General features: G+C 38.0%; 1 protein-coding gene across 8 annotated transcripts; it reads right to left on the bottom strand.

Annotated features, from left to right (window-relative positions):
• Positions 1–806: 806 nt before the first annotated feature.
• LOC110068556 (sonic hedgehog protein-like) lies at positions 807–25,676 on the bottom strand. Of its 8 annotated transcripts, none has more exons than XM_020775942.2 (6): positions 25,597–25,676; positions 24,383–24,421; positions 7,962–8,122; positions 7,253–7,655; positions 5,980–6,253; positions 807–5,434 (listed from the first exon to the last, which is right to left on the bottom strand). In XM_020775942.2, exons 4-6 carry the CDS (start codon positions 7,568–7,570, stop codon positions 4,800–4,802), a joined length of 1,227 nt encoding a protein of 408 aa, XP_020631601.1. In that variant the 5' UTR covers positions 7,571–7,655; positions 7,962–8,122; positions 24,383–24,421; positions 25,597–25,676; the 3' UTR covers positions 807–4,799. The 8 variants fall into 8 exon arrangements, with proteins under 8 accessions (XP_020631601.1, XP_020631599.1, XP_089131940.1 ...); XM_020775940.2 differs by lacking the exons at positions 24,383–24,421; positions 25,597–25,676 and adding exons at positions 16,328–16,409; positions 16,511–16,770; XM_089275814.1 differs by lacking the exon at positions 24,383–24,421 and having other exon boundaries at positions 25,597–25,658.

Here is a 25,676-nt window from a genome sequence, read left to right as displayed (position 1 = left end):
ATGATCTCGAGATTTCAACCATCACCTCATCGAAATCGAGAGCGTATAATCTAAATGTTTTAGAACAATTCTAGCTAAATTTCCTTCAAATAACGATTTCCAATAATTTTCATTGTAGTAATGATTTTCATGCTATGGCGTAATGGAGCGAATTGAATTGTTATATGAAACTTGCCTTTATACCCGCGCGTCAGTCGGGTTCATTGAAAATTTGTGAAGTTTTAAAGTCGCATAACGTTCAGTTTCCTTTCTTTACGGTTCTTGAGAATGATTATCCATAAATATTTCCTAATCTCCCTCGAAACATTAGAGAAGCTAGAAACTGCAGCATTAATTGCGGCACTCTAATTAACAATTAGATTATGAGCTCGAGATTTCTATCACGCATAGCAATCGAGAGAGAATGATCTAATTGTTTTAGTATAAATCTACTAGACGTTCAAAACTTGATCTAAATCCTCTTCCCAGACACCTCGAAAAAACAAAAGCTACTCACTGTCTACAACAGAATCAATAGTAAGTAGCGTAACCAATCAGAGAACGGCATTTGTGATAGAACGCAAGTAGATTTATGCTAATGGTTGACAAGAATATACGAGTAGCTCAGCCAATCAGATTCCAGTGTTTGCATTAGTATACTAATAGAATTCAACTAAAACTCGACAGGAACACGCAAAATGTATTTTTTCATATTTCTTCAGTGAAACCCGCCTAGACGAACATAGTGATCGATATAACAATTACGGGTCTGTAGCAGGGTAATTGCTATAAACTGATTATTTCCTTAAAACTTACCGGGAGAAATCTAGGTTCTTATAAGAGGTTTAATCATCAACTAAATTTTAATCTTCTCTAAGTATAGTACAAAATAATCTAAAATCAAAGTTTTCCTGTAGTAATTCCTTTTTTTTTTTTTGCCATCTTTAATACAATACAACACACTGTAAACACATACTCATGAACTAAGCTCCAGTTAATCTGCACAGATGGTCAGCAATTCTACCAGATCAGCTACAAACTGTCTTCGAACCTTTGCCACGAATCTTCCCTCCTGCTAAGATTAGAAGCTACTCAGCTCTAAAAAAAATTCAAAGTAATTTTAAACTAGGTTTGGGCGTAAAAATTGCATTAGAGATCGAGTAAAATCACGCTATTTTGTCAATCTTGTCAAAAGAATAACTAAATTTCTAAACGCCTTTCCCACGGAGTTTTATTTTTTTTCTCTTTTCTTTCGGCTTTTTAAACCATTAGGCCTGTTAGTAAATGGCGGTATCCTTTAAAATAGCGCAACCTTTACTCTTTGAGAAGCTATAAGCAATCTCATTAATAAATCTTGTCATAAAGATCTCCAAAACTTAAAGAAGCTACCTCACGGTTTGCCCACCTTGAAAAGTTTAGCTTAAATTTTTCAAGTCCGTGTTAATCTTCTCCACCTTTAACCATCCTTGTTCCTTTATGATTTATTTTTATCTCTTAGAAGGCTATCATTTTCAGGATTCCTTTAATTACGCAATTTTGATCGCGGCCAAAATAACTCAAAATGCCGTGAATGAACTTCTTCAATTAACAATATATATGGCAGCTGAACAAAAGCTATCCCATCCGCCTTCGACACAATCTGCCTGACATTGATCAGCGTCAAAATCTCCTTACAATATCAATACAAAAGGAAGTATGCAGGTTCTGAGAATAAACAAATTGATCACTGATAGAACGATTATTATCACAGAAACACCCTTTGGTAACTGCCTGGTTGAAAGAAACCAGAAATCTAACTTCTTATCCAGGCTCTCACGGTTTTAAGGTCAAAGATGTGAGAAAATAATGTGTTCCAGTTGATGAATATCTTTATTCTCATCGCCTGTCTACTTGAAAATGTATTGATTTTGTTGGAAGAAATCTACTTTTGATCACTATACAAATTACACAGTATACAGTACTGAAGAGATGGGAATAAATAGCATCTAGATAGTATGTACAAAGCTAGGTATCAAGAAAACGATAGGTTATTATAATTGACGTTGGATAACTCTATACCTTCAAGAAACTAGAATTTAAAATATATGTATCATCTATCTCTCGGTATTCTCTTGATTGTTTACAAAAAACACTGAACTTCTCATATTCCAGTACTGTTTCTTATATTCTCTTGGACTAACAGTTAGGTTCCTTTCACAGTCAAATTGTATTAAAATTTTAAACAGTATAATAGTTAAAACTGTAAATTCTTTTGTACAAACTTAATATCCTTAATTCATAGCAATATAATATTGAATAAAATTTTTCAATCATGTTTAAAGGAAGACATATTAAAATTGAACCAGGTAATTAATTACAGTTCACGAGATTGATGTAAACCGGTTGCCACCACCCTAATCCTCCTAAAAACCTGTTTTCGAGTTTCATGTTGTGTTTCGTTGCACTTACGCTTATGGTAAGAGCAAAAATTTTTAATTATATTAGGATCTGTGTCACTGCAGTCAGATATTTTAAGCTCGAAGAAACGTTCGTCATCCAGAGGAAGTTCTTGGTAATTTATCTCTTTCAAACAAATTGGATGGAACTTGCAATGAAATTCCTTATGACGCGGTTTTTTTTTTTATCAGAAAACACATTTTTCCGTTGAGATATTCGAAATGGGATTTATGCAAAACATCTTAATAAGTTTCGCCGGTAGACCGTTTATTTTGGTTCCGCTTGTTCCTGCGAAGATAATACCCCATTAATACTTCCATCCTTTACAGTACGATCAGAATTTTCGGGAAAAAACTGAAACAATTTTCTGTTACCCTACCGAAAAATATAGTTTCAAAATGAAAATATTTTCTCCACAAGTACTTAGTCGAGGGTTTGCTTCATATTTCCTCAAAGCCTGAAGCGAAAAGAAAGGGTTTCTTAGGCTATTAAATCTTCGTTTATGAAACTATATTTAAGTTCTAGATTCTCTGACACTAAAACACTTTGTTGGGTGTGGCATACATGGGTGATTTTCAAGAAAGAACAGCCAAAATCCAACCAATCGGAAAGGACATCTGTTTCTTGGCCAATCAGGAACAACATTAACTCACCACCGGTTGCAAATTTCCCGCGCTTAACGCCAGTTGTATGTTTTCTCGCGCTTGCCAGCCGCGCATAAATTTTCCCGAGCGTTCCACCCGGTAAAACATGTTCCTGTTTTGAACTGGCTTATCGCGCGAAACTTTGCCGAACGACCATCAAAATAAGCAGTTTAATATGCGTGATTATTGCTGAATTTATGAGCCGATAGGTTTGGTTTTGAATTCCTTAAATTTTGAATGCTTTGCAGCTGTATGCCACATGTGGGAGTGAAATAAAATGCCAAGAATTTCTATGCTTCGCGGAAAGGAATGTAGCCGTATAAAATCTCTGAAACATTTGTGGTTAAGCAGGAATTTCCACGTTATTTCCCGCAAATGGGTTATATCTAAGCAGTGTCAGATCGATATCAGAGAATATTATTGCTAATTGCTTACATTTAATAAGTTTATTTAACGCGGCCCGGTATAGTCGGAGGATTATCATTGATATTGGAACTTCAAAACATGCAATCAGGATCAAAGACATTACCTCGCGGTGAGATAAAAAACAAAACCGTGAAATATATCGCTAGGAACAACATATTTAACATTTGTGCTTGATATTCTGATTAATCCTACTAAGCTTTCAAAGCATTTTTTCTCACGCTCGGATTGCTTCAATCGAATACCGCCGATTCATTATCAATAATTCTATTAACAATCTTTTTTTCTCAGAAATGGTGTTTAATCTAACAAACCGCCTTAAGGTTGTGCAGCTTTGTGTGGTTTCTGAAAATATGTTATTTTGTACTTGAAATGTCATTCTGTAGAACATTCACTGATAAATCATTTTAATCGTTATGCGTTTTTTTTAAATTTAGCTTCTGTATTTTGATAAGCCATCCATCACTCTGACTGAAAAGAAAAAACAATGTCTTTTGGTCTTGAAAGAACCATTTTTTCCCTCCACATTTTGACATATGAATTTTGTGACAGCTACCCAAATAGTTCACCTGTAGCACAAAAGCATTTCTACTTAATTGTTCTTTGCAAAAAGCATTAAACAAAAGCCAACTATGTCAGCAGAGTTTATGGTTCGTTAATTGCAGCCTACGCCTTCTCTATAGCTAATTTCTGGGTTCTGCTTGTTCTAAATGATTTTTCTCCGACTGTTAAAAAAGCCTGGAATGGTTTTTGTGTGAGTTTGTGAGCGAATATAAAGATTCTCCAATATAACGGCTTGGAATGTTTTCATGACGGCACACTTTGTGTATGTCACACGCGAGCGTCCCGCTGCGTTCCCGGCACTAGCGTGGTTCACTAACGTAACAAGGTGATAAGTGGCACTCGTAGGGTGCCAGTTAGAGACCATAATTAGCCTAATTAACATTGTATTTATCAGTCATATTCAATAAAATCTCTTAATTAATACCTGAGTTGAAAGCCAAGAAATTGATTCTGGCGTTCTTACGAGCTCTGTGCTAAACAAGTCTTGTATCGTCGATTTGACATTACCCATTGTCTAGTGAGGTTTGTACATCTTTGAAAATGCAACAGCATTTTGATCAGTGATCGCTGTTTTTGTCATTTATATAAGTACTGCCAAACATGTAAATTATACTTGAAGTAGGTATAAAATTAATCGCAGTTCTGTAAACTGACGCGACACATGTACAGTACGGTCGTCCTAACAAATCCATGGAGCCCGCCTTTATTAAGAACACGGGTATGCAACTACCATTGGAGCAGCATCTGGAAGTTTTATAATCTATCCTCAGTGACATAGTTCCAACTTGTGTAAATTTTATACAGAGCTTGTGCATACCAATGCACACCCGAGCTATTATGGGCTGCAATGCCCGGGAACAACCATTCTGCAAACCTCAGTGGCGCAAAGCTCCAATGAGCCACTCTCTGATCTGAAATTATAGCGTAACATGAGCAAAGGACGTTATTAACTACGATGTTTCCAGTTTCCGTGAGCGGGGCATACGCGCCCTTGCCTCGGCTCCACTCAATGCCAACCACGCGTCCAGCTGTGAATTTCTCCAAAGCAGTACCGTGTCTAACATAAACAAAATCTCCAACCTTCAGGTCTCGTGCGAAGACGGCCGTCTCCCGCTGCGCTTGTTTGTTTAGTTGATAGATCAGATGAGATTCCGTAATTGCCACTTCGGCCGCCGGAGTCTTTGTTCGGATGGTAATAAATGTATTAGAACTGTTAGGCTTGATGTCGAGAAACGTCACTACTCTACTGTAAATAATGCGCCCTGTTACATCCATTCCTGCCACCTTGTCTCCCACTTGCAATTCTTTCATCTTTTTTGTCCGCCCACCTTCTAGGCGAACAGTAGCGTCCTCAGGGAAGCAGCTCATACCTTCCTCTGCGTCTTTTTCTAGAAAAAGATCAAGGAAAAAATATTTTTAAAGAATTCCAACGAAGCTTCATTTCTCAAATTTTATACGTTTTCTAGAGTTTTCTACAGACAGATAATTAGGTTGCTTAGAGACACCTGGGCCCTTTGGCACATAAGGCCATTTGCAAATAATTGCACAGCCTCTAACCAACCTTCTCGGAAGAAGGAAAGAAATTCTAATAATGCAATAGTAACTGATTTTAGAGTGCGCCGACGCAATATTATTGGCGTATTCAGTTATAAACTTGTTAGAAGCAATGATGTGTAGTCAGTGCTATTTCAATAGCATTCCCTGATCAGTCATTTACGCAGCTCTTTCTTTTTCTTGCTGACCAATAGCTAGACATTTTCCAACTAGAATGTGTAATTTTTAAGATGGAGACAACTTCTTCTGAAAAGGTCAATTTTGCAGAGTCAACCTTGTTACAGAATGTTACAAAGGCGACATAGCTCTGATATGATCACGAATTCGAAGAAAAGAACGTTAAGACTGATTTCTGCGAAGATTAATCATTGGAAATTACCCGCCGTTTTAACAGAAGCGTGGATGTAGCCTTTGGTTGCATATAACACCCAGTCAAATCCAGCGTTGATGGCCAGCCTGCCTAGGAAAGGATATTTATCCTTGTCTCTATCTTCTGTAGCAATGTCCACAGCGCGTCCCTCGTGGTGCAAGGAATGGATTCCATGGTGATGTCTTGGTCTTCTGTCCAGGTCGTAAGCCTCAATAACTCGTAATCTTACTCCCCATTTTTTCTTCACGAGGGAAGCAAGGATGTCGAGTTTTTTCTTACAGTTCTGTAAAATTAAAAAAGCGAAATGTCACCCGAGAGAAACCAGCGGTAGTCACAAAGTCACTTTGCCAATGTGTGTTAAACTCAATTCAACTTCATGCAACTAGTGTACCAAACCCGTAACGAATGAATTGCTCTCTCTATTTTTTCCCAATAAAATTTGTCCCTGCAACATGTTACATGAAATTCTCCTGGGTTGAATTCGTGCTTCATGAAGCAGGGACAAGATGACCTCAGTTTTCGATGTCGTATCATGTGCACTGCTCTTACAAACTGTTCCTGGTACAACATAGAAATGAACCAATGTCTCAGTGTCTCGTGCGCACCACTGACCCTGCAACATGCGTCCTTGCGTACACACGAAGGGACTTGTCCCCTATTTACGTTCTTCATATAACAGGGATTTTTTGGCCTTATGGACTTGCAGCTTGTGGCTTGTTTCGGCTGCGGACTTTTGGCATCGTCGCTATGGCTGGCGTTTTTGGTTAAAAGGGAGGCAATGCTTCGACGAATATGCAATTTTCTAGACTCATACACAACCTTACAACGCTGTGATTTAGACCAAGCTTGACAGCAAAGACACGCCTCGCTGAGCAAACCGAACCGGCAAAACACGAACAGGAAACACGGCGCTAAGACAGGGCATGTAACTTGTAAAGGAATAACCACTGCTTCACAAAAACAAATCTACACAATGCTTTAGCTAGGTGTGATTCGATGTTAAGCATGAAATATTAAATTCTCCCGACAGATTGCCATTCATTTCATGATGTTTTAGTAATGAGAATATACAGGAGCTTAGTGTTCACAAAACGTACGAATCTGGTCTATCCATGCATGCAAGTTCGAAGTTAGCTAAGCGTTTCTAACAAGTCAGCAGCAAAAATTCAGGGTAACGTGAAAACAATTCTACTTGGCTGACGAAGTTCTTTATTCTCATAACTTGCTTACTTGTCAATGCACAGATATTATAAGAACAAAATAGATTTTGGTCAGATGTTACCTTGGTCATTCTCCGGTTATCATCGTTGTTGTCGGTTTTTTTGAACACAATATCGGGATTATAGTTTTTCTCCAAGTCTTCGTAAGCCTCGCTTCCTCTTTCCACTGGCCCTACGTAATCTCCACTTGCTTGGATCGACACTTCGTCTACATCAGGAATTCTCTGTTTAAACTTCATTGGAGTCTTGCGAGTCGGGCGAGGTACAGGCCCGGGACCACAAGCCATAAGACATCCACAAACACAATTGACAATAACGAGAGCAAAGTAGACCTTTGAAATGCGAAGCAGCGGACACTGCAAAGACGGGGTTTTACTCATCCTTCTTGCTTCTTAGTTCGTTGTTATAGAAACGGCTGTTCAGTAACTGCTAGTGTTTTTTGGATTCACGGACTTGCTGATCACTCTAATAAGGAAAAGAAAACAATATAAATGGCGTATTATTCATCAACATTTCTGGAGTACGCACAGAACGCTGCATAGCAACGCCAGTCTAGGCATGTTGTGTGCAAACAGGAACTGTGTTCGTGTTATAAGAATTCAAGAACAATGTACAACAATAAAACAAGGTACCTAGACAGAAGGAGAACGTTAAGCAGCTAGTTCAAAAGCCGCCGACCTGTCCACCACAAACTGCGGCAGACGAAACATTTCTAGCGCTAACTGCTCTTTACTGAAATCCTCAAAGTCACTTCACTTACAAGATACTTACCAAAAGTATTGATCAAACGTTCTTCGCATCATAAAAGTGATCAGGTAGTTTTCGCATCTAAATCATGTATAGTAGCCCTCAGGCCTCGTTCTAACATCTCTGGTCTCCTGCTGGTAAAGTTGTCTTGATCAGGGATAAAATCCGTAACCGCTTAACTCCTCCTTCATCGGGAAATAAAATAGAAAACACAGCTATTGTCAATTCAATAAGGGCACGCACTATGACTAAGAACAAAGCTTTGTTGCTTTTTAATCACCAGTTTTGTTAATTTGCCGGCAAAGGTACGAATCTTGGTTTTGCTAAATGGTTTTCATGTTTAAATAGCGGGAGTTTACATTCGTGACTCGAGGAGAATCAATTAATAAGCCCTCCATAGATAAGTCATAAGAGATCGAACGAACTTTTAACTGAATCAAACGTAAACCATCTTTTTTAAGTCAAAAGGCGACCCACTTCAATTCTAGACGGATCAGAACTACTCAAGATTTGTCAAGTTCTCGAAGATGGAATGTAATCAAATTAACAGCAATTGCTACACAACCAGACATCTTTTTTGGTACTTCTTGTTAATCGGATTGCGCAAGATAGAGGCGGGTTCATTTACTGGAACGTAGCTGATTCCAGCATTTCATTTCTAATCCAGCATATGTTGCCAGGATCTGATACGATTCATCCGCTTTAAGATTTAAGATACCTTTTCGACTGATAAGAAACGGATAAAGAATTTTGAAACTGCTCTGCAAATGTCTTAAATACTTTTTTTCAAACACTGTAAGCTCTCCAATGCCGGCTTCCCGCAAGCTTGGACTAAACATTGACCTTCGCTTTGGCAAAAAGTGAGCTTAAACATTATAGCATTACGCTGAAAACGAACAAAGTACAAAAAAGCCTTAATTTTTATAGGAAGGAAATGCTTTGATTAAATGCAAGGTCAGTAATGCAAGGATTCGTGGCTAAACCCAACAAGAAGTTAGTAAAAGAGTTATCATGAAAAACATGTTTAGAATTTCCTTTTCTTTGTCAGAGAACAGTTACTCATAGATAACGCGCATCGTATACAAGTTATTTACGTCTTGAAATGGCTCCCTTACAAAAATAGTACTGAGCCCAGTGGGATAGAAATCTATTTTTATTTCCCGAATTTAGATGTCTTTCAACCCTTGTGACATCTCGCCATTGCTATAGACAATGCAATGTCCTTATTGCTAGAAATTCTTTTTCTTTTTCTTCGCATCCACACTCACATTTTCACATCCTTTTTGATAGAAAAACCGGAAACCGCAGCTTAGGATTACCTATATCATACCAAGGGCCCTTAGACAAATCCTTTCGCCGGAAAGCTTCAACCGTAACGCTGGAAAATAAAAAATCTCAGAAAAAAGCCGGAAAATTTCTTATAAATTCTCGGAAAATTCCTTATAAACCTGACAGCTGTTTTCGAAAGTCTTTTGCTCGTCCGTTTTCTGTGCTCGCTGAATACAGTAAAAATACACGTTCACGAACTGTAGTAATTTCAATTCGTTTTAATTCTAGATAAAAGTCATATTTCTCATGTGTTGTTTTGACTTAAAAATCGGACCACAGCAATTTCGAAGTCGAAACTATTTGTCAAATCTCCGGCCAGACTGAGTTATCAAATCCGAAGTTATTTTTTAAAATCCGCAAATGCTGTTTTCAAGTCCAATTATTTAGTTTTTAATCATGCCGGGTTTGAGAAGCTAACCCAGGATTAGCGAGAATTTCGATTTTAGTTGTATAACTTCTCAGCGAGGTTTTCTGTTTACATTGTTTGTACTCCAGTTTTGAGTGTTCATAATTTCAAACTAAACAAAACCTAGACAGAAAAAAATACAAGAAAGGTTAATACTTCGCTTAACTTAAGCTTGGGTTAGCGTTAACCGGCTTTCGAACAACCCAGCCCACGAGTTAAGAACCAAAATGATTTATTCAGGCGAACTATTCGTTTTTCTTAATGGTTGATTTACGGATTTAGAACTGCCCTGACTATTTGGCGCGAATTTCAATAATTTAGCTCTGATAGTGTAGTTTCCGTTTTCGTGCCGAAGGAAAACCCGAAAAATGTGTATCGCTGCTTAGCTTCAAAAAAACAAAAAAACACTTTAACCATTTAATAATCTTGTAATGGCCATTCTCTTTATATTCATTCCGCTAAGACAAATAGAGATAAATGATTGGAAATAACAACCCTTTGAATTGGCAATCCTTGGAATTAACACCCTGGATTTCAACATAATATTGAAGATTTTAGACGACCGTGTCCGTATTAAAAGAAATTTTTGGATTTGTAAGAGATATTTCCGCCGGTTTCAAAACTATGACAGATAAGAATTAACCTTTCCTGGCTTCCATAATTGTCTTGCGCTTTGTCATGACAATTTAACAACCTTTTCTTCAAAAGGCTCTTTAAATGCAGCGGTTACCTAACGTGACTATTAAAGTTCATCCTATGACATAACACAAACACACATATATACCATATTTATCCACGCCACATGTACAGAACATACAACCGTTGTATACACGACATCGTGCGTGTCACATTAATTGTGCTGCCACTGTATTTTCTAATGCATGGTGTAAAATAATTATGTAAAACGTTTTCGTGATATTGCATGTAATCTCCCACTTGTCACATGTACTAGTGACTCGTGGGATGTTTAACAATTAGACTTCGAGCCCTCGTTTCGTATGAACGAATAGCCAGTGAAGCGTAACGGAGTTGACTATCCCATATAAAAAACGAAGGCGAGTGGTCTAAATATTTTAGTAGACACTCAAAAGATTACAACACAAAACCTTCTATTCAGTTTTGTGTATTTTGAAGCCTAAAATTAAGTATAATTTTCAGTTTCAAGATCAGCGCGTGCGATAGTTATCTATCAGCGAATATAAAACGATGAGAGACCCAATCAGATTCGCGGATTTCCAGTCGAACACAGCTGGGTGGCTACTAACACATGGTATACCACGAGAAAACGTTGTATAACGATCTATAACTAGTATATCTATTAATTCATGGCATGGGTCACATTTAACAATCCTAATAACGAACCAATTTCTGCAAACAAACCCCGTTTTTCGTTACACCAAGATAACGTTATGCAACTGTTTGACCGCCAATTACTGAAGTCTTGAAAAAGGCTATTAACTTGAAAAATAAATTATAGTTAAATTTTAATATTATTTGTAATTTTCTCTCCGCAACGTTTTTAGCTTCCTATTTATAGTGCAGCAATGTTAAAGTTGTTAATTATAGTAACTTATGTTGGTTACGAGATGCATTTAAACAGACAGACCAACATTATTTTACTGTGACTGCTTCAATACTGTTTGTTATGCTGCCGGCGCTAGGTTTTTCTAACTTTTAAGTCTGTGGATAAAAGTTGTTAATTATAGTAACTTATGTTGGTTACGAGATGCATTTATACCGACAGACCAACATTATTTTATTGTGACTAGGTCTTATTCAAATGAATATTGAGCGGAACTTCAATGCTGTTTGTTATGCGGCCGGCACTAGATTTTTCTAACTTTGAAGTTTGTAGATGAAACCCTAATGTGCGACCATTCTAATGAAAGCTATTTAGCAGTACTTCGATGTGGTACTGTTTATTATGCTGTACAAGATGGTTCTAACTTTTAAGTCTGTGGATGAAACCCTAGTGTGTGACCATTCAAATGAAAGCTATTGAGCAGTACTTTCATGTGGTACTGTCTATTATGCAGTACAAGGTGGTTCTACCTTTGAATCTATGGATGAAACCCTAGTGTGTGACCATTCAAATGAAAGCTATTGAGCAGTACTTTCATGTGGTACTGTCTATTATGCAGTACAAGGTGGTTCTAACTTTGAGTCTATGGATGAAACCCTAGTGTGTGACCATTCAAATGAAAGCTGTTGAGCAGTACTTTCATGTGGTACTTTTAATGTTGTACAAAGTGGTTCTAATTTTAAGTCTGTGCATGAAGCCCTAGTGTATAACTATTCAAATGCTATTGAGCAAAACTTTCATCTGATACTGTTTGTTAGCTCAGCTATGCTTTGTTCTTAAATATTCAACTCTGTGGATGGGAAACTAAACTAGTGAGTTAAATCGTATTTTGCACAGCCATTGCCATAGTTAATCTATTTAGGTGCAGTTGCGATGTTGAATGCATAAAATTAAAACATGGAGAGTTAAGTGACTCCCACATGCTGTTTTCGCCTTATCTTAATTTCTACTGTCTTTAAGCGACACATCTATCTACTGTGACGTTTTCAATTCGATCATTCAAAGAATGAAAACACGCTATTGTCAAATCATTAAACTAGGTACACAAAGGACATTTGAATAAACTTACTCTAAAACGAATTTCTGCCCTGTTGAAATGACGTGACCGGAAGATTTCTGAGTACAAACTAAATCACTCTTTAACCCACAGCCTTGGAAACTGCCAATGCTATCAATTCTGTTCCAAATGGGCACACCCCCTCGAGTTTAAGGGCTCGGAATCTGATACTTTTGAACTTAACAAACAGTTCCTTAAAAGGCTTAATTTCCAACGGACACGCGAAAAACACATTAATCTCGGTTATATTAGGCCGGCTGTCCCAATTGGTTTAGTAGTTGAAGACGTCTAATTGCCACCAATCAAGTAGGATCTCAAAAAAATATGCTCATTACCAAAATAGTACGCCGGCATTTAACTTCTACTTGACTGATCGTCACGTCAGAATTTCTAGACAGCTTTCATGGTCGTGAGTTTTTAATCCTGGAAAGTGGCTTCCAGAATGGCATTAATTTTAGTGGATTATTGTAAGGGTAGCATCAAAGTATTTGAAAATGTGTCAAATCTTTGGAATGTTCGGGCCGCGTTACAAAGTCCGAAAGTGAGTACAATATCTGCAGCTCTCCTATGTCCAGACAAACACTCGTAATCGATTCGTTGTCTCATTATTTAGCCAATGTTGCATGAAAACATCTTAGGCACGCCAGTCAAGCATGTTTTGAACAAATGAATAAATGGATAAGACAGAGATCCTTTAATTTTGATAGCACATTTTGTCAACGCAATATCCTTCCTTCAAATCAAACCGATGTAACTCGATTGCTATATCATAACCTTATTATTTGTTCACGATAATCATTACAGTTTTAGTTTTAGTTTACAAAGGCTTTTGCTACTCTGTATGTCTTTATGGTAAGTAAAGCTAGTTGCTGTCGTTGCTGTAGTATACTCTTAGCCTTTTTCAAAAACCACCAATTGTGTGCACTTGTACTCAGAGAACGAAAGAAAACCAAGGACCACAAAAACGCCATTAACGACCCCTACTCAACGTTTGTACTTCACGTGCACGACTGAAGGAAACTGTCGGGAATACATAAAAGGCAATTTGTGTAAACAATATGCAAAGGTTAACCTTGATTTTGAGAAGATTATGGCAAAAAAAGTTAAAACCAACATTCCTTACATTAACACGACCGGTGAAGTGTTTGGTTATCAAACATAGAAGAGAAGAGGAAGGTGTTTAAATCCTTAAAAAATGCTGGATTTGACCTAAAAAAAAGCTACAAAATGATGTAAAATTAAATTAAATTTTCAGCAACGTTATGTCTGCCTTCGTCAGAGTATAAAATGACTACATGAATAAGGTGTTTCGTTCAATATGAACAGCGTTATAGATATGACAGTTCCGCCAACTCTTCACTTCACCTTGGCAAATAAGAAATCTACTCTGATTGAATACGGAAAGAAGGCAGTCTAGCTGAAATACTGAAAACGTGGGAGAATTTTAAGATTGCTAAATTTAAGACTTGTTCCTGGCATTTATACGGTTCGATTGAAAAATGAGACCCTCGTCTAAGATACTATACCGTAGCGAAATTTAGTGAACTGAAAATGTTCCAACTTTTTCGATATTCAACCTGTAACCTCCTAGTAATACCGAGTTTGACCTTCTTTCGTAATCTTGATAAACATTTCTGTTTACTAGATGCCAGTTCTCCAGTTTTCTGTTACACTCAAACCTACAGTGTTATCAAACCTTGTCGTTCCAACTTTTTTTAAGTCCGTGAATCAGTTCCACTTTGAAGTTTTACTATTCAAATGAAACCTATCGAGTAGTACCTTTATGCGATACGGTTTGTTTTCAACATTTCGCGAAATGCAATTTGAGATTGTTTAAGCTGATAAATTGGCCCAAGAGCTAAATAGTTACACTCCACATAACTATTTCAACCTCTCGGACAGGTTTGCTCCCTGTAAGCATGCTAATAATTTCCGTTTCATTCTCTATTCCACTTGAATCCTTGAACTTTTTGGCTTAATGTGATAAGAATGGGTTTAGGAATAAATTTCATTTTGGTAATATTGGTTTTCGGGAAAGCTCCTCTTGGCTCAGTCCTCGAAACGGGCTTGAAGACCTTTGAAGGAGTATTTTGCTAGTCTAGGGGTCTGCTCTTAGCTACACAAAAATGTTCGTTCGTGTTTCATAAGGATACCATTCGGTGAAGAAGCCACTTGGAATCTAGAGCACTGAATCCCCGATGACCACGACGGTTGCACGAGTTTTCACGAGACTACAGGATGTTTACAAAGGTTGCGCGAGTTTTCACGAGGACTACCCTATTTTCCACGATGTTTTACGACGGTTTCAAGAAGTCCTTCGATGGCTCACGATAGTTCCATGTCGGTTGCACGAGTTTTCACGAAGGCCATCGTATTTTCCACAATGTTCCACGGATTTTTCCTAGCCAATTTGGTTCAAACAACAAACACTAGTATGTAAACAGTTGTAAGGAATGCAAGGCAAATAAAGACTTATTTCATAAGTTCTTAGGTGGCGACAGTCACAGAATATTTCGCATTTTCCAGGACAGGTAAACAGAGTCCTTTGACTTTACACGAAGTTCAACAAGCGTGTCAAAAAAACGCTTAATAAAGTCACCAAAAATAACTTATTCTAAAAGTTAAGGACTATTTATATCAGTGTAACTTGTGTTTAAACGGAATCCTCTTCTCACAATGATAAACAGAAGGAAAAAATAGAACTTTTAATTAAATTATTACTTTTTTTTCATGAAAAGGACACCAGCTCTCCCTCCCCGTGATGTTTCTCGTTTTCAACTGATAACTGCACAGTTGCAATTCAATTAGTATAATCCGATAATTGAATGCTTCCCAGCAACTATTTTAAGGTTGATCCTTTGATCTCGAGAGTAGAAAGCAGAGCAGTAGTTTGATGCATTTTACTACACTGGCAATAAGCTGAAATGCTTAGTTTCATGCATTCAGATAATCGCCGTTATCAAGTAACGTATGGTAGATAGCTGTTTGACTAAGTGGGGAATTTCTTCGCCGAATTTCAAATCTTGTTTGAACTGTTCGTTAGTTGGAGTTGGTTTGCGAGAAACTGCCACAAGTGTACGACTACTGAGAACTTCAATACTAAAGTAAACAGTTCAGGGGGTGTGTCGTTTCAAGAAACTGAGATTCAACAGAAATCACGACAAAACGTACCGAGTACTATTAAGATCTAAGAACTGACTGTTTAAGGTGATCAGCGACCTTATTTTTGTTTGCCTATTTGTTGATGTGTAATATGCTGGTATATTGATGTCGGTGTGTAAAAATAAGAGAGGAAAAAGAACAAAAACCCTAGGAATCTCAAGGTTGTATCCGTTTGCTGTTCTGGTAACATTTCATTTACTCTTCTATATAATAAGGTTATCTTTCGGCTGACAGCCTGTGCTTATCTTAATTTCTTCTCAGTTCCTTTTTACTATCTGTAACTAATTAAACCATGGAATGAAAAAAAAAGTAAAATGAAACTTTTCATCGGTGTTGTTGTAAAATGAAGAAGACAAAGCACAGAGACTGTAATTACGTCACCTCGAAAAAATTCCGAAAATGAATTTTTCAAGTTCGTCAGCGGCGGCGCCGGAGAAATTTGAAAACGTCGTTTTCACTCTGAAAACGCATCAATGATTTTCCCTCCCCACTACGCCGGAGAAGTTTGAAAACGCAACAATCAGCGATCATTTTGGATTTGAGTTTGAGGAATACAAAGCCAGGGAAATCACATGATTGTGGTGACGCCATCGTGTATTCAAAACGTTTTCCGTCCACACTAAAACCAAAAGGCAGCGTTTTCAAATTCCTCCATTTTGAAGAGTGTTTTCGAAAAGCTCCGTTTTGGTGACGGATTAGTGTGGACGGTAGGCCTAACCGTAGAAATAAAGTTGCGTTTTCAGATTTCTCCAGCGTAGAGCGGACTGGGTCTAACTGGCTCCTCCATTGAAGTCTACCCTTGTTTCTTCACTGGGTTGTGCTTACTGTATTCTTTGATGAGTAATTGAGTCTACCTTAGTTAAATATTACTTTGTTTCCTCGATGCCAAGAAGTTTTCTTCAATGCGAAAAGGACTTCAGCTTTTGCTTTTGTGAACTACATACAAAGACAAATATTAAGTTTTAAATGAACTGAGCTATTAAAGTAATTGATAAATCTCAGAGTAAACTTGAGAAAACCATCACAATTCCATTTACCCTTGTCCCGGTTTGTTTTGAAACTCCGTCTTAGTGGATGCTGCTATAACTCTCACTGAACTCGTCCAGGTAAGCCCAATTAAACAATTTTCCTCTTGATCATTCGCCAGGGTGTAGATACTAGGCACTTTGAGAGTAAAGTGTTCAATTTTTCAGCTTTTAAAATCATGTTGGATAAGCACAATGCTTGAACTTTCGACGTGCAGTGCGCGCGGCATGCATAGCTTGAAGTTCGTGTTATTAGAGGAATAGAGCGGTTTTCAATTGTGTCGTAACACGAAAGTAATCGCTCTAGCCAATCACAAAGGGCACAGACAGTAATGTGAACCAATCAAAGCTCGAAGTAATTACACGCAAAGGACGTGAAGCGCAGGAAACTGCATGCAAACGAGTCATGATTGGGTTTAGCTTTACTTCTGATTGGACGAAAAAGTGGCGCGAGGTTTTTAAGCCAATCGTGTAGCGCAGTGACGAAAAACCAAATTACTTTTCGGCAATCAAATGAAAATATACCATGCAAATATTCGACAGCAATCTGTTTTATTTCGCACAAAACTACGTGTTTTCCAACACGATTTGTGGGGAAAAAAAGTTTTAATGGGATGTCAGGCCAGCTGTTATAATTAAAATTTCATGGTCTGATTAGCATGACAGTGCCAACTTTCGTTAATTAACCCCTGACTCCAAGACTGAAATCTTACGTAAGTCTAATTCTTACATCTTTGTATGAAACCCTAGTATGTGACCACTCAATCGAAAGCTTTTAGCCAGTACTTTCATGTGGAATTATTTGTTTCATATTTGAACATAATTTTGAATTTTTTTCTCTCATGAACTTGGGCACTTATGGAAGTCCACCAGTTAGTGTGCAAAGTTTGCCGTTTTATCACGTATTCACAGTATACCTGGTAACAACTGCTGCTGAAAGTCTTTTCAAGGTTTGCAGAACAGTCTAGGCGCAAGTCTACTTTGTGTTTATTTTCGTCTTATGCGTCTTTGTTCAAACCGACTTTGCACTTTGGAACCTTTCCTAAAATCCGCTTATGCACGTGCAATGAGCATCATCGATTTTAAAACTCTTAGATTAACCGGTTTTAAAGAGCGAAACTGGTTGTGACAGGCTAGCCTTCTTAAATGCTTCAGACAAAATATTTGCAAAAGAGATCTGAGCTCTTGCTTGCAGCCAAATCGAAAAAATATGTTGAGCTTAACTGGCAGTGCTAAAAAGCTTGTAGCAGCGTTATCTCCGCCTATGCTTTGCATGCAAACAGAAACTTTCTGATTTCAACGTAGAAAATCTCCTCACTTGGCCCTAACAATTCTCATGGTACCAGATGGGAGAATTTGTTCATTAATTGCAGCAGCATTTTCCCACCGTTATCATCCTCGTGACCTACAAACTTTGTGTTTATGTTTTGACGAGAAATTTAATCCAAGACTTGCCAGCTAGAGATGAGTAAACAAAAAGATAATCGTCTCTAAATCGAAAAACAACAAGATTTAGAAACACTATCATCATAGAGTGTTTTAAGCTGATGTTGATTTAAATCCTTTAGCTCCATAGGTGCGAAAATTACGAAATAACATATTTTGTAAAATTCCTCTTAGGAAAAACTGACAACGAAGGCATTGCCAAGGAAATCTGTTCGATATCGTTCAGTTGAATGAATTAGAACTACCTGCAGTGCCACCTTAAACAATGTAATAAACAGAATTACATCAAAGTAACATTTGTCTATAGGAGAATCTTTGTTTACAATGTTTGCCTCATTACCATAAGCGATACAGTTTCTGATGGAACTACAAAGAGATTGATACTGAATATTGAAAGGGCACAGCACGATTAACTGTCCCAAGGAATTTGAGGGCGATGTATTGAATACTTTTGATGCGACGAGGGTTTAAAAGCTCAAAATTTTAAAAAGAATGTATGAGCTCATTAGCGCTTTTGCCACACAGAAATTTTGATGTTTTTGAAAGCCAATTTCTCCTCGAATATTACACCCAAAGAGCCAAAAATTTCACCACTTACTAAGTTTCACAAGCTCTTTAAGTTTTTCTAGTAAAATCGTGTCTAGCATGATGCCTTCTATGCGCAAAGTCGTATGTTAATGAGGAAAAATGTAAACAATGACGTCAGCAAAGATTCGCCTATTTGATACCACATGACAGGACTGTTCAACAGCTTTCATATAAATGGTCACTCTAGGGTTTCATCCACAGAATTTAAAGTTAGAACCACCTTGTACAGCATAATGAACAGCGCCACACGAAAGTACTACTCAATAGCTTTCATTTGAATGGTCACACACTAGGATTTGATCCACAGACTTAAAAGTTGGAAGCACCCGTTATGTCGTTATAACCAGAGTATTGCTTGATAACTTTCATCGAATAGTCACACACTTGAGTTTCATCAAAAAACTTAAACCTGAGGGCCACCTTAGCCACGGCTGAATAAACAGTACCAAAAAGTACTGCTCAATAGCGGTAACTTGACTTAAACTTGGTTCAATGCTCGGCTGAATAGTCATATACTAGAGTTTAATTTACAGAATTGATTGACTCTTGTTATGCAATGTTACGAGAAACCTTTATCTGGTAGTCTTCGCATCCACGATTGCGATGGCAACAGGAACATTATGAGCAAAACAATAGCTATAAACGTTTTTGACATTTATCCCACGAGTGAACGTTTATCGAAATAACTGTTTTCAGTTGACAGTTAAATGCACTTATGCGCTTGCTTCTGTTTTAATTGCCGTTAGTTGAGCTCTGCAACTGTTTCAAAAAGACTTGCATTCAGTAGAGCTCTAACAAATTAGAGCACACGTGGTATCTTACCAATCGGTAGCAAAACCGAACCCAGTGGTCATTGTCAGTCGCCCATTTTCCCGCGCTTGGCACAGGTCGCTTGTTGTTTGTTTCAGGTCTTGATTGGCCGACAGCATTTAATGGCGTTTTACCACGATTGGTCAAGATAAATAACTCTAGCTTCCTTTGGAAAACCGTTAACACCAGTGTGAAAACATTGGATTTCGGCTGGCGAAACCAGGCCATGTAAGGAGTCTTAAATTTCAAAACACTGCATCTCCAAAACAAAGCAGAGGTTTCAAACTGTAAACAGAAATCGTGAGACGACTGAGAAGATTAGCATTCCAGGCCAGTGATGTTAAGAAAACAGATCTGTAGAATAAACGTTTTAGACTTAATAAATGCGATGACGTCAATGCTCGCAAATATGGTATTAACTGGCGACACCTGGAAAATGAAAACCTGTCGTTATGTTTTGACTCTGGAGATCTACAGTTCTGTTGTTTAAACACTTTGTTAAATGTTTTTAACCGCCTTAGCGTGCCTGAAGTCTAACAGTCAAGGTTTACTAAGATTGAAAGACTGTATCTCGTAACCGAAAAAAAAAATTCAAGACGTTTAAACTCTTAAGTTAAAGGGGCAAAAGTCAAAGGTAGCGCGAGATTTTTCAAAAAGATATATTATTTTTGCAGTAGAAGTTTAGCCGACAAAGAAACAACATGATCCGTCAGCTTCTAACAACACTATTTCATTGTTTATGAAAGACCCCATGGATAATACAAAGCCGGGGACACTGAAATCTTTGAGGGGCAAGCCATTTTTTCTAGTAGTTCTGCTTTTCGAGTGATGATCATCAGGCTAAAATTTTTGCTATCAGGAATGCTTATTTAACACAATTAAAATGAATATACTCACGTTTGGTATGTATTTCTATAAGTACGGTCTGTTATCAATTGTTGAAGGGGGAAATAAGGGATTTCTTACATAACATAACTTGCCACACCAATTGCACCCCTTTGAAAAATGTTGCTCGTCTTCATTTTTGGCAATCGCCGCGCAGCTAATAACAAAAGGCACGCAATGCGAGAGTAACAGTAAGCAAACTGCATGGATATCTTGCGTTTAGGTGTTTGAAAACTAATTGGAAATGCAGTGTCAGATCGTAAATCAAAATTAAGTGGACATTTCCGATTACAATGAAGTCATTTTCACCTCTTGGTTCAAATTGCAAGAGCAAATTCCGTCAGAGATTATTCGACAAAACGAGTTACAGTTTAAAAACGGCAATTTTGGAATCATCGAACCCGGCATGGAGACCGTAAAGAATTATGTTCAGAATTCACGGCATATCGGGTCTCTGGTGCGGTGACCTCTTTGTCGGTAGAGCCAGATAAACGACATCACTCTACGTCGGTAGCTGGTAGTGAAAAAACTGGAGAGATAAAAACATGTCAGGGTATAAATTAAATTTGAGCCAGCCAGGTCTGATAATCAATATTGGACGGCTGGATATGAAAAGGTCAGAGCGATAAAATCGTTTGATGCGCACATTGGGTTTATCATGGTTTCCACATTGTCAAGTATTTCCGTTGTTTAAGAAACTGGTCATTTCTTTATTAAACACATCTTTGATGATGTACACGGAATTGAATAAAGCGGGACGTTTCTCGGCTCCACCGAGGGACCTTTGCAGACTTTATAGAAATCAGATATAATCGTTAAGCCTGGAAGCGATTTCCACTTTTTACTCGATAAAGAGGTATCTAAATCAGCTGCACAGTTTATCTCGAAAGCGCAAGAAAAATTCGCGAAATCGCACGATTAGCGATTCCTATAGAGATAAGCCCGGCAAACTCATCTAAGAACTTACTGTTTTAAACGGCTGTCGTCATTTAATCGAGGAATTTCTAGTATCTGAAAACAGTTGCCTCTACGCGTTTTGCCTGCAGAGACAAATCGCAAATCGGTCCAAATCGATAAGTCCCTGTATCACATAGGAGGTCGGTAGTTAAATCAGTTATCTGTCCCGCGCGATATCTGCTTTTTCTTCCTTTCCAGACTGTGATGAGAAAAGATTATCTGACGATCTCAGTATTCCTCAAGGTTAACTTCCCACGATGGTCAACAAGTTAAGGAAAAGAGAAACTTGGCTAATTTGTCAATACTGTGTAAATCCTTGTTAGCTGGGAAGGTTACACCAGAATCGTGCCTTACGATCTTGTGAGAGTATGCCAAAGTCGGGCACTGGCGGCTTCAGCGCCTGGCATTAGACCAAAGTAACTTATTTAACCTGTCGTGGTTTACCACGCGAGCGTTAAAAATGCAATTTCGCCAAAACAAAACATTGCGCGGAAATGTAAGCGAACGTGCTATGCTGAACGATCTTTGCATGCGAGCGTAATTTTAACTAGAAACGCAGACCGGAACAGTGCCAGTTGAGAAACCATTGATGGAGCTTTCCGTCCAAGACGCGTGGCTGCAATTAACACATTTTAAATGCTTTTAAAAATATCGCGAAGCTGTTTGACGGCTTGCGTGAGGCTGGGCGAGTCATTCCCGTAAGTTAATTGAGGGGTAAATGATAATCCTCTTTTCAAAAAAAAAAACCCTTTCTCGAGCGGAGAAACCGCTTCTCTTCTTTTAAGGTACATATGGAACAAATATGCAGATCTTATAGTAGGGAATTTAACCGGCTGTGCCTACTTTTGAGACGGTCACTTACGAACCACTTGAAAAATCAGGCAATCCAGATATCGTCGTCAAAAGAAGTCGGTACTGTTTGAAATTTTTCTCCGAGAAAAAATGGTTTTAATCAGACCTATCTGACAATCTCTGATATAGGCTTATAACGTAGCCGGTGAGTTGCTGTCAGTCAGCATTAGGAATGTGAGCTATTCTATCCGTGCATTACCGAGAAAATTCTGTTATGGAAAAATCTTCGAGGCACAATAACGTGCTTTTATATGCATGTTTTTTTTTTTTTTTTTTTTTTTCACAAAAAGAGAGCTCTCTCGCAAATCCTGTGCCTTAACTCGACATATTTAATCTCGTTGGGGTTTTGAGAAAAAAAAAAAAATCAGAATTGTGGTAAATTCGATGGGCTAAAGATTTAGAATTATCATTCCCTTCGATCAGAATAATGTCTGTTCACTTGATACTCGGCGAGCCACTTATAAGTTTATCTTCGTTAGAGAATTCGCTAAGACTATTACGAAAGCGAACGGCATAAGTAATAAATATGTTATGACATACCCTTTTTCAGTGCAATTTTTTCTTATCAACCTCCAGTTTCAGTTCGAATTTTACGATACGTAGAGTAAGTTGGAGGTGAAGTGGTCTTTGCTCCCACACATTAAAGGAGTAAATGCAATAGATTATTCTTCAACTGTTCGTGCTCAGCAAAAATGCCAGCGTTTTAACGGGAAGATCTACTTTTGTGATTGCTAGCATTTAATCTATATCCGGAAATTATGTTCGTGAACACAATCCGTGGCTTTCACTGCATGATAGCCCCAAGAAAACTATTTTCCGTTTTCCCTTAATGATTGAAAGTTTGTCCACTGATTTTGTGGCTATATAGAGAACTATTTATCTGAGCTTTTCTTCTTTTCTAGCTCCGGGCACGGCCACTTCGTTGATAGCCTATGGATGTCGATAATATACATATTTCTGTCATACTTGCAGCTATCACCAGTTTATACTCAGCAAAGAGCCTTTCGTAGCCAAGTGCGACAAACCACGACCCCTTTTTTGCGCGCGTAGAAATCTTTCAGGGGATCACTGTTAGCGACACTTGAATCAAATGACGGCCTAAGGTTGTTACGCTTACCTCAAAACTCCTTATACTTCAGTTGTATTTCTCCGTCTCCGACTCGATCACTGAAGTGCTCGGCTCAAACCGTCCACGCAGAACACAGGTCAGTTTGACAGAACTAGCGATCGCGGATCTCGGCTCATAAGAGTAAATGAGATGTCAAAACACTTGATATTAAGCATGTCACTGGCGGTCCCTTTTAAACACGAGACGCAAAAGCTATTAAAATTGGCGACATTTTGAAACCTTAAGTACAGCACTCTTCATTTGCAACCTTGACAGGCGTGTGATAAATCCAGGTATAAACGAAATCAATTTCTGGTTTCCAAATAAGGTCGCGCACAATCCTGAAACCGTTCTTTTGATTGCGCTCATTTTCCCATAAACGTTTCACTGCCACAATAACAAATCGAGATTACGAGGTCAAGGCTGCTTATCTTTGTATAAAAGAGCCCCACTTTTCCGACTCGATAATTTGTTGTTTGCCTTGCAGAAAAAGTCTGCGTTAACTGCAGCTTTTAAACTCACTCAAGCTGCTTTAAGTTTATTTCCTGGTACATATTAGCTAGGAAATTGTTCTGTAAGCTTGGACGAGACTGTAAAACACTTAACTAAGGAACAGGTGCCTTCTAGAGTAGCTTCAGGCGATGTTTTTCGGAAACCCCACAAAGAAGCGAATCAGACCTTGCTCGACATGTTCCTGTGATAACATCAATAGAACGATCAGATCACTTTGATCTGATTTGCAACACGGGGAAACGCGATCGCGCCAAGTTTATATAAACAGTTGTAGCCCACATGGGCATGTGATAAACGTCATGTTTCCCTCACCTTTATCATCAGTGTAACTTTTGAGTTCACCCGAAAATGATACTGTTTTATTTGAGAACTCAGAACTTCATTCTCATTCCAAACACATGTGCGTCTTAGCACGTGTTGCAATCAAACTGATTGTTTGACCGCTTTTAAATGGCTTGGTATTTAATTAACCCATCCGGCCTTAATTATTAGCAATAATATGCACTTTTCGACTTCACGAAGCGTGACCGCTGCTTGAATATTGTTTCAAGCGCGAGCTGAACTGATACTGGAACATTAAAATAAAATTTCCGCTGGAAGTTATTCTGAGCTTGCGAACTAACATCGCAACTGATAAAAACAGGCATATTTTGGAACGAAAACACGTACCTAAAAGTTATTCAGTACAGGTATCTAGAATAAATAAATTCGTTAATTAACAGTACCCTGACTTCATGATCTTCAGTGCAGACTCTCGTAGTAGCCTGAAATAAGATTTAAATTGAGTTTGAAACATAATCTTGTACATGCTTTTCTGCGCTTTTTATTTGTTTCAAGACTAAATTAGGATCGCTCTCGTTAATTAACTCAGAATCGAAAAGCGAAGTGACATTCCAGAAAATTTATGAAAACAAATTTGAAAATAAAATGAGGATATTAATGGAACAACGGAAATGTTTACCAGCTTTTTTTTAAACAATTAAAATTAGACTTCCTCAGGAAGCGAGCTCTTTATCCCGTTCAATGGCTTACTATTAATTGTAGGACGCTAAATTTAGCCAAGATGAGAGATTGAAATAAAATTATTTACGTTAAGGATCTGGGCGGCTCCCTGTCGTTGCAAAAATAATAATATGACTGAGACCCTTATAATTACCCAAATAACTCGCTTGAAACTTTGGCTTTTAAGCATCTTCCTTGACGACATTTTAATAATATAATGTTATGTACGTTAAAGGTCTGGGTGACTCGCTGTAGGTGCAACAATAATGATTCAAGACCCACGCAAACAAATCACTTGAAATATCGGCTTTTAAACATCTTTTCCGCAGCTTTCGTAAGTCCCTTTATTCAACTTGGCTTCTCAACGATATTCAATATCGTTGAAAAGTCAAGTTACTCACCCTGTTATAGCGTGCAACGGTAATTCGGAGAAAAGAGATTCCGTTAAGGGCAAGTTCAATGTAAGCAACGGAAAAGGTCATACCTGCCAATATGATCACTACTACATGACGTATAAACAAATTTTTCCTTAAGCTTTACTCGTGATTTAAGCCTTTTAAGGTAAATGAACTATAAAGGAGAGCTTAATTGCTTTTAATTGAAGAGTTATTTCTAATGAGTCATTGGCTTTACACACGCGAGAAAGAAAACGCCGATTTGTATTTACGAGAAAAGTTGAACGTTTACAAAATTTCGTAGAGGCAACCCTTGAAAATTTACTCCTGAGTTAGTGAAATTAAAAACACAAACCTGTAAGTCACACCTGTGCCCACGCAAACGTGCGATTTTAAGGTATTTCAGTCAACGAATGACTACGAAACAGATTAAAGGGATTACCACGACTTAACTTGTTCGAGAACTCGATTCAATGGGTGAAATTCCTCTCATAAAGCACACCGCAAATTGTAAATTACTTTATCCAAACCCCAGTACTCACCTACTAGGCTTGCCTCTCAGAAGGAAAATTTCGAATTTCGATTCTATTCGTGAGGGAATCAACTATGTCTCACGGCCTTA

The sequence above is a fragment of the Orbicella faveolata genome, unplaced genomic scaffold (genome assembly GCF_042242905.1).
Source record: "Orbicella faveolata isolate gen_17 unplaced genomic scaffold, um_ofav_v1 contig_4, whole genome shotgun sequence".
Taxonomy (NCBI): domain Eukaryota; kingdom Metazoa; phylum Cnidaria; class Anthozoa; order Scleractinia; family Merulinidae; genus Orbicella; species Orbicella faveolata.
Note: the sequence above shows the minus strand (reverse complement) of the source record. Positions and strands in the feature narration are given on the sequence as shown.

Coding starts and splice junctions, on each gene's coding strand:
- LOC110068556 (XM_020775942.2), bottom strand. CDS start 7,570: ATGAGTAAAACCCCGTCTTTGCAGTGTCCGCTGCTTCGCATTTCAAAG. Junction 6,254..7,252: donor ATAACCGGAGAATGACCAAG/GTAACATCTGAC, acceptor TTAATTTTACAG/AACTGTAAGAAAAAACTCGA. Junction 5,435..5,979: donor CGCTTCTGTTAAAACGGCGG/GTAATTTCCAAT, acceptor ATCTTTTTCTAG/AAAAAGACGCAGAGGAAGGT.